The 9,440-nt window shown below is 49.5% G+C and overlaps 1 protein-coding gene across 4 annotated transcripts in view; it reads left to right on the forward strand.

The window, feature by feature from the left end:
- The window catches only part of CLUAP1 (clusterin associated protein 1), a 71,497-nt gene extending 63,499 nt beyond the window's left edge, over nt 1-7,998 (forward strand). For 2 of the 4 annotated variants that reach the window (XM_080383561.1, XM_080383562.1), the window contains exons 11-13: nt 4,859-4,914; nt 7,113-7,166; nt 7,692-7,998. In XM_080383561.1, coding sequence (XP_080239687.1) covers nt 4,859-4,914; nt 7,113-7,166; nt 7,692-7,844 — 263 coding nt within the window. In that variant the 3' untranslated portion in view covers nt 7,845-7,998. The remainder of the gene's footprint in view (nt 1-4,858; nt 4,915-7,112; nt 7,167-7,691) is intronic. The other 2 variants (XM_080383564.1, XM_080383563.1) reach the window with 2 other exon arrangements.
- The last annotated feature ends 1,442 nt before the right edge of the window (nt 7,999-9,440 follow it).

The raw sequence follows: 9,440 nt of genomic DNA on the forward strand, positions 1-9,440 counted from the left end.
CGTCTTGATAAGAAAAACACACTGAAGCCCACTGCAGTTGTCTAGGCATCATTCAAATGCAGTGCAATCCCATCCCTGATCTCTCAGCTTCATCCGCAGGGACAGCTGCCTTTTACTGGCACGCAGCTTAGTGCAGGATGTGTTCCCAGGCCATTCCCTGCAGTCAGTCTGTTCAGAAACCCTTGAGAAATGGAGAGCAGGGTTGTCCCACTGCTGCAATCCGAGTACCTGGAGCTTGTGGTTTTGGGGAAGAAAAAAACCCCAAAAAACCCAGAAGAAAATGTCTTGTTCAGAGTCATGCCAGGCTTGATAACTCAAGTGCCATTAGGGAGGATTTGCCAAGGGTGTGGAGAAACTGTCAGCATCCTCCTGATGTCCCAGCAGTTCCAGCATGGCAAGGCCTGATTCTCAAAAATGCCAGGAATCTGCAGCTCACATACTCAATGGGGCTTGCAGGTGCTCTGTATCTCGTGCTTTCAGAGGCCAAAATAGATTTTGATGTCTGCACAGAAGGGCGAGGGCGAGCTATCGACCTGATGTGGCGTCAGGTGGGCAGCGGTGAGTCAGATACCAACAGCAGCCTTGCCACAGGCTCTGCTGGGCGCCAAATTCTTCTTACCTTTCCTGTCTGTGTGGGGTTTGTGATTATTGTTTGTAACCCCGGAGCTCCTCTGAAAATCCCGATCTGATTTCTTGGCAGATAACAAGAAGTACAGAGCAACAGAAACAAAAATCTCTTCTAACCTGGCCAGGCTGCTCCCTTCTTGATGGTTCTTCCTGAACCCTGGGGTTTGCAGGCTTCTTTTTGCATGTGTTTGCCTTGATTCAAAGCCTGTCAAAGTGAGGAGGTGAGTGGGTCTGGATGTCACAGGCACCGTGGTGGTGGCAGCGGGAGAAGGCTGAGGCATAAGGCCTGGGTCTGGCAGAAAGGTGTTTGGCTGTGAATTAGCAGGACTCAATTCTCCAGCTGTTTGATGTGTGAAGTCAAGGGGGAAAATTTCATAAATGCACCTGCTCTCAGAGCACCTCAGAGGACTCTACCAAACTGATGTTGCTCTCCATGAGCTTTTAAAAATAAATTCCTTCCCTGTGAACTTCACCAAGTGCAGTTTTACTGTGACTGGGGCTCTGTACACGTGGCGTACAGTGGGTCCTTTTGACTGTGCTCCTGGAGTGAATATACTTTTCTAGTAAAGCAAATTAAGTCCTAATTGTAAACTTTATAAAAGCATTTTGTAGAGTCAGATTAGTCTCTTCTTCCTTGCCTCTGTAAGTCAAGCAGGAGGGAAAAAACAGTCAACACTGTGTTTGAGCCACTGGATCTGGCTAACAGGACTCAAAGGAAATTAACCTGGGAGGGAGAAAGCTAACACAGCTGCTCTTCTCATTTTCATGAATTTCTGTGTGGATCTCTGCAGATTCCTGTCCCTCAGATAAGAGTCTGCAAAGTCGTTAGTCTCCTGATACAGCAGCTGCTGGACAATATTACCAGGCTGATGGAGCTGGGAAAAGGGGGGTAATCAAGTGTGTTTGGAAGCACCAAAACAAGGGCTGCAATTGGAATTCAGAGAAATTAATGTCTTAACTGGAAATAGAGCTTCCTCCCACCATCTCGGCATCTGCTCCCAACAGAACTGTCTTTGGCTGTATGTTTTGTGTCAGCAAAGTTAGGTGCTCCTGGGGAAGAGGAGATATTTCTGTATGCTTCCAGCCTGGATTATGGCCAGTGCCACACTGGACCAGTGGAGAAGGAGGAGAGATTGTAGGCCTGAAATAGTGGGATACATGTCACTCACCTCCAAGTGAATTTCCTTTTTGTGGAGGAGCAAGAAATAAATAGAAGTGTGCCCGCCCTGGGCAGCTGCTGTAGTGTGCTTCATTAATCATTGTACTTTAGCAATGCCTAGAAACTGCTGAGATCAGGGCCTTGTGCTAGGGGCTACACTCACACTTCCGAACACAGTGCCCAGCAGGCACACGGGTCAGGAAGATCAGGCAAAAAATTTATCCCAATTTTCTGCATGTGGAGGTGGTGCAGAGGGAAGGGAGGTGTCTTATCTGAGCTCATGCTGTGAATGTGCATTAAGAGTTGGAGACTGAATGCAGATCTCTAAACTGGGAGCGAAATGTTTCAGCTGCAAATCTCCCTTCCCCTCATGGGCGGGTTGCCCTAACTCTCAGGTTGAGTGTCGCTTCTTGCTGTCAGGCATAGGGTTAACATATACCCACTGCTGGGTAAGAACATGTAAATAATTCTAGTCCTGTGGATCTATTGTGGGCAGCTGCATGGGGTAGTACAATGGCAAGCATCACGCGCGGAGGAGAAACGGCAAATGCTCACAGGCTTAAAATCATGGATGCCCATTCGCTTCTGATTTTTGATGGCTTAGTGGCTATAAACCATGGTGGTGCGCAGAGATTAGATTTGAATCCAAAGGTGCAGTGAATTGCAGTCTGTTCATTACTAACATTTTACCTAATTATCACTTTGTACAGCCTGTCCCAGCTGAATTCACATTATCCGTACGTAAACATAACAAGCTCTCACCTGCTCGGAAGCTGCATGAGCCTCTGTGGCCAGAGTGGTGCAGCACTAATGCTGCAGCAAGCTGAGCCCAGCTAAATTGAACCCAGAAAAAGTCAGGTGACAAACAGCTCCCATACCTGCCAGCTCTCCCTGTCCTGTGCAGGCGACTCCTCTGTTTCCTGCCTCCCCCGGAAATGCACCATGGCATCTGCCACTCCTTGCTCCCACACACGGAAACTTTGGGGGGTTATGATCTGAAAGCTAAAATAACACTCCCACCTTTGTCACGGAAGCTCTTCAACCAAGGTGGAAAATCTGCTCTCTCTCCTTTTCAGTCTACAGCTCAGTGCACAAACTCCAGCCTCTCTGCATCCTGGGGTGTCTCCTGCAAGTGTCCCAGGATTGGGCTGCAGGACCTAATCCTGCTGGTCCCACAGTCTCTAGTTCAGAGGTGCTGCTGGCTTCAGCAATGTAGGGATCAAAGTCTGGGCAGTCCCTGATTCTTGTCTTCCTCCAAATGTGAGAAGTTAGATGCCCATGAGATGTCCTTACTGTTTCCATTGATGGAAGAGCAGCACCCAGCACCCTGTAGGCCTTCTGTCAGCATTCTCTAAGCCCTTCCCTTGGCATTTTTGAACTGTCCTGTTTCATCAGCTCTCCTTACATAATATCTTAATTCTCTTATATTCAGGATCTCTCTCAGCTTTGTCTTACCAGTCAGTTTTAGGAGCTCCCTGCTGCTTTCTCCCTTTGAGGTAATAATTCCCTATCTAACGCTTCATGCTGAGCCTCTACATGGCAAAACTGCAGTTGAACTCTTGGAGCCATCTGTAGGCTGGGCAAAAACGTGGTTCCGTTGGCACCTAACAAGGTCAGTTGTAATCATCTCCAAATTGAGTGTTTAGTGTAGTGTCAATTAGAGCAAAAGTCTCTGAAGAGAGCTTGAAGAGAGATCTGTCCAGAAATGTTATTATGATTCCATCTCCACTGCCTGTGTTATCAGCAACCTGATGGTTAGAGGACACCTAACCTTTTTATTTAAAGACAAGAGATCCTTTAAATTACCTGCCTTGGTGCAACAAGGGGTTTTGGTGACTTCTGGACAATTAGCCAGCTTTTTGCTACAACTAATCCAAATCAATCTGCAAAGGGGTCAACAGGGACCTGTATTGTTTTGTACTTTGGGGGGTACAAAAGAGCTTTGACAGCATATATTTTGAAGTTGCTTTGTTTTCATGGTAAAAAAGAAGTAAAATAGATTTTGTCTAGATTGGAAAAATCCATATTTGGCATAGAGAAAATTAGTCATGACAGGAGATAAACGGGTGGTGAAGTGTGATGATCACAGCAGGACTGTTAAACAGGCATCTGGTTAGTGCTGAGTGACTTCTGGTGGCTCCGGGAAGCAGGGCTGAGTCACCCAGTCAGCCCACACGCAGAATTTCCCCAGTCACAACTCTGCAGTACCCACTCCCAGCACCTCCTGGGCAGCCTTCCCAGCAAAGCAGACCGTGCTAGCACCTTCCCTGTTTCATATGGCCTCTACGCAGCCAAAAGTAACAAAGCAAGGCACAAGTGCGTTCTCCCTTTGCAGTGAACTCCCTGCAACCCTGAGATCCCCACCTCCTTCCTGAGACTTACACATCCAACTCTCAACAGAAGTTCTTGAGGTTTGCCTTGGCACTGCCTAGGATTCCTGGGAGCTGCCAGTCCCTACTGGTACCAGAAAGGATCTGGGCATAGGGAGCTCTCTAAAGGATGGGAGGCTCACCACGTGGAAGAGATGGGCTTTTGTTCTCTGTGTACCAAAGCAGAGGAAGGAATATGCCAGCTCACAGAATTGTTGAGGTTGGAAGGGACCTCTCGAGGTCATCTAGTCCAACCCCTCTGCTCAAACACGAGGTTTGTCCAGGACCATATCCAGATGGGTTTTGAATATCTCCATGGATGGAGACTCCACAATTTCTCTTGGCAACATTGTTGCAGTGATTGACTACCCTCACGGTAAGAAAAAAAAAGTGGTTTCTTGTGCTTGGGTAGGATTTCCCATTTCTTAATGTGTCTGTTGCCTCTTATCCTGTCAGAACTGTCATAGCGGCACAAGGTGGCCGTGGAAATGCCATCCTGACTGGAATGACTGTCAGCCTTACCCTCCTCTACCTTCTCCTGAGCTCTAGGTCTTAACAGGGGCAACCTTGCGTGCATCGGGATCTCATCCTCTCACTGCCGTTTGACTAGTCCTCTAAAATGTAAACTCTGAACTTTATTATTTGTTCTCCTTCGGTGTTAACCATAAGACAGGCTTTATGACAGTTCTCTTTGCTCTTGCAGGAAGAGCTGGCGCACGGATCGTGGGAACAATGCAAGGTGGAGACACGGAGGAAGATGTAAGTAACCATCCCGTGTGCCTGTAGAGCTTCTCTGACAGTGCTTGAGAGTGACAGTCCTCCGCTCTGTGAGAGAAACACCTTTTTAACTGCTGAACCTTCATGCCCCAGGCCTGCTTTTCCCTTCCTTCTCCTCCAGCTGACTGCTCTCTCATCTGCCTAGATGCATATTTTCCTATTTTTCTTTTGCTCTTGGGAATCTCTGTGCACTGCCCTGCACTTCAGCCTCAGCCTGCAGTGTGTAACTGGTGGCACATGGGCTGCAGGGAAGCTGTGTTGTGAAGCTGTTGGGGCAGACTGTTGGGAAGAGGGGATCAATGCAGTGTAGCAGCAGTTAGATGCGTGGATATAAATCCCTTATGTTGCTTTAAAAACACACTCCTCAGAGCCCTCCCAGTGTCCTGCACTGACAGCACCGGTCCTTCAGTCCTCCAGGTGATGGGATGGGGATGAGAGCGGAACTGTGAGCTGTGCCCCTTGGGATCCCTGCTTTGCAGATAAAGCTGCTCCATAGCGACTGGCTTTGCACCTGGTTTGCACCTGGACGAGCCGTGTCCGAGCAGGTACACACGGTTCGTACAGCAGGCACTTGTTCTGACCACCGTGCTCGGCCTTCAGCACGTGTGGGCAGTTTGTCTGTGTGTCTGGGCTCTCCTAAGTGCTACATCTGTACTAGGAAGCTGCAACCAGCTGCAGTATGGTCGGCATCCATACAGTAAGCTCTCCCCACCACCCCAAAAAGGTGCCTGGCATCACAGCTGCCAGCCAGGAGCAGGGAACATGAGTTCCCCACGTGGTGCTGGAATATTGTTTTGCAGAGTGCTAGTTGGCACAGGCCAAAACTGTACTAGGAAATAGTGCAAACACTTAAAAACTGCCAGGACTGTGAATTTGTGTGTGAACCTGTGCTGTCTGTTGATCCCCTAGCGTAGCTGCAGCCTTCCTGTCTGGCTGAGGAGGATGGTCTCTGCAGCCAGCAAGAAGCCCTGTGCTGCTGGGGGATTGTCTGCCCTTCAGTACTGCCCTGCCCTTCGCTGCCTTCATGGCACAGAAGTTAAGCCTCTCTGAAACAAATAATTTGCTTTTCAGAAATCCCTTCACTCGAGGCAGTTGCAGACAGCAGACCCTGGGGGTGCAGCCTGGCTTGGGTCAGGCAGCGAGGCCGGCGGGCGCATGGTGAGCTAGCGTGGCCCCAGGGAGAGGGTTTGCGATGGGAGGGAAGCGGATGGGGAAATGCACCTCCACAGGACACAAGAACAGTAGGACACTCCCGATGTTTGCCACCACATACAAGAGCCGTTCGCTGTGCAACGCTGCAGAGCTCCAGGTGGGCTGTTTCTCCTGCAGAAGAGAGAAAATACCACTGCTGTCAGGCGTTCATTGCGGAGACCAGGAGGCACAGTAGCGATAAGGAAGTGAAGTCTCTTGCTGGAGAGGGATGAGCTGCCCTTCTTTCTGACCATCCTCACCGTTTTGCTGGAAAGGAGCTTGCAGACCTTGCTCTGCTGTTCGCTTCTGCCCGACTGGATGCGTTAAGGCTCTTTGTTGCCTTCTGGGGAACGATTTACGCCCTTGGTGTTCAGACTCATTTCTGGGTAGGGTCAGGAGTGCCAGCGCTGTAGACAAAGACATTGTGGTCTTGGTCACAGTGCTGCCTGATTGGCCTTGACTGGGTTCTTGCCAGGTTTGGACAGTTGTCCTCTGCAATTTCTCTTCCCTTTGGACACAGCTGTTCTCCTGTTCACAGCTTTCTCCCTTGTCTCCCTGCTGGCAGAGCCCCAGCAGATCCAGGTGTGGCAAGCCAAGGCCTTCAGCCTCTTCCTGCCGTCAGCTGAAGCCACTTCAGCTGTCTCATGGCTCTGCTCCCTTAACAGAGCAGCTGAGCCAGCACCAGGGCTGAGAGGCTTGCCTAGGGGCCCTGTCTGAGATCGGGGAAGGAAATTAGTGAGGCTGGTTAGAACCCTGCAAAGGGTTAATGGGGTTATACAGTTGAGAAGAGAGTGGGCTGCAGCTGCAGCAGCTGTATGCGCAACCTCTGCACTTGCTGCTGTGGCACGTGATGCCTAAGCTGTAACTGGCTTTGCTGCCTTCTCCCCTGCTCCTATCCTGGTTACTTTGTTTTCTTTTATGTTGTTTTTTTGTTGGTTTTTTTTCCCCCTGCTCTGCCTCTCCTGTTCTTTCCGCTGTGGCTCTCCAAGGGGAGATCTGCCCCAGCACGGCCAGGCACGCGCGAGGTCATCGCTGAGGCACAGGTGGGTTTCTTTCCTGCAGTTAATTTTCTTCCACTATGTTTTGATTACTGGTCTCACAACAGGTATTACTTTTAAAGTCAAACACCCTGCAAGGCTTTTAATAGCACAGGTTCAGCAGATGTCAGGCAGTCCATGTTTGTCAGCCCCATGAAGTGGGAAAGGAGGTTTGCAATAAATGGAACGGAGCAGCCACTGCCTAGCAAAGTGGAGAGCTGCTGGTGAAAGCGACGTAGGCCATTAGCTCCCAGAGGCGGCTGGCTCGGGTTTGTCATTATTTTGGAAGGCCAGCAGCACAGCAGCCTGAGTGGGAACAAAACCTCTTACAGAATCTGCTGCTGCTCCCCAGAGCAAGTCCAAATCTGGGCCCATACAAGTGCAGACAAACAGCCCTCCCAGCCCCAGGTGTGTGATTGCACGTATGCGGGGGCAGGAGCATCTTAACGCCATCCCTTGCGTCTGAGCTGGCACAGATGCCTTGCCATCTGAGCACCACACTGGTTATGAACTGTGCTTGCTTTCCTTCAGGAGGACTCGGGGGATAGTGAGATTGACCTGGATGAAGATGAAGATGAGGAGGAGGATGAAATGGAAGATGACAGCATGGAAATCTCCCCAAGCAAATCTGGTCACCGAGCAAGGAAGCCGGAGCCACTAGAGGAAAGCGATAATGACTTCTGACCCTTTTAGTAGCAGGACCAGGAAGCATCTTGAAATACAAATTTTGGAGAGTGTGCAGGCCGGGAGTTCATATCCTGCCATCTGAAAAATGCTTGTCAGCCTGAATTCAGGAGTCAGTAAATAACATTCATTAAACTTGAAAATTAAACTTGGATTGCCAGTCTTGTGACTCTCAAAGCACGAGCAGTGTATCCATAATGAAAATCACGGTAATATGGAGTGTGGTTATTTCCATAATTGCATTAGAACTGGCTCTCATGCACTGCAGTGCCAAAAGTCTCACTCCAGTGAGCATCGTGTGCTTGATTTCCCTGCATTTTATTATGTCCAAACAGATTTTTTTGGCTTAATAAAACTGGATGAAAAGCTGCTCTGGGAGCACATTTAAATTGATTTTAAATCTGGCTTAAATCTACTTATCCTAAACATACCCTTTACTTAATCAAGGGCTTGTGTCCACAAAGAGCAGCACCAGTTAGACTAAAGCAGTGAAGCTAAAACTGGGAAACTAGTGAAAGGGTCCTCAAAGACCACCTTCAGTGCAGCACCGCTAGGTATTTCAGCTGCGCCAGTGTTCTCAGATTTCAGTGGGCCGTCCTTGAGTGTCCTGAGAGCAGCAGTGCAGGACTGTGCCGTGACTAAACCTGTAGGAAATTAGCCCTTTAGTTATACTGGTACTTCTGGGGAGGACTCGGATTTAAGCACTCAAATGGGTGAAAAACTGGGCTCTGTTCAGTAAGTTGCGTGGATGCCATCAGTGAAGGCATGTTCAGGTGAAGGCAGAAGCTGGAGTTTGGTGCGTTGCCTCTTTCCTTTCAGCTCTGCTTTAGCATCACGGTTTGTCTTTACGGGAGCAGAAATCAGTGCTTGATTAGAAGAGTTCGTTTTGGTGTGTGTTCATCAGGGCAGGTGAGAGGCCCAGCTGTTCTGTTCTTCCCTTTCTTTACATCAGTGAAGTACTTTGCTCTGCTCCCTCATCTGAAGCCTGGAGTCAGATCCAGCCCCTCCATTACTGTGCTGAAGAAGGGAATACACGTGAGTTACTTGAAAACCAAGAGCTTTTTCATCTCTCTGCATCTCTGACCCCAAGGGTGGAACGGTCACACCCAAGGCAGCTCCCCATCAGCAGAGCTCAGGGCTTGAAATGTCACTTCAAGCTGGGACAAAAGTTTGCAGGTGAACACGGCGCGGTTCTCATGTAGCAAAGGGGCACGTGTGGGTGCAGTGCTGTGCTGAAACACACATGGTCACACAGGCTTGGGCTGAGCTGCCTGGCAGGTGAGACGCTTCCTGGCACACCAGGAAGTTAATTGGCATTTTGCACCTCATTTCAAAGGGAGCAGAGACAGAAGTCGGCGTTCTCAGTGCACGATGCCTGCTGCAAAGCCGTTGGGGTGAGAGCCGGTGAGAAGGTGCATGTGGTCACCACATCTCTCTCCCACAGGATGAGAATGTCCCGATTTTAGGACCCATTCCAAAAACATTTTTCCATGTTACACATGGAATCCGTCCTGGGTCCTCCCCATGTGCCAAGGTACGTCTGACCCGTGAGGGGGATCTGCTGCGAGACTGGGCCCAGTCCCCGAGTCGGCTGCA

Source organism: Falco punctatus, assembly GCF_963210335.1.
Source record: "Falco punctatus genome assembly, chromosome: 4".
Classification (NCBI taxonomy): Eukaryota; Metazoa; Chordata; class Aves; order Falconiformes; family Falconidae; genus Falco; species Falco punctatus.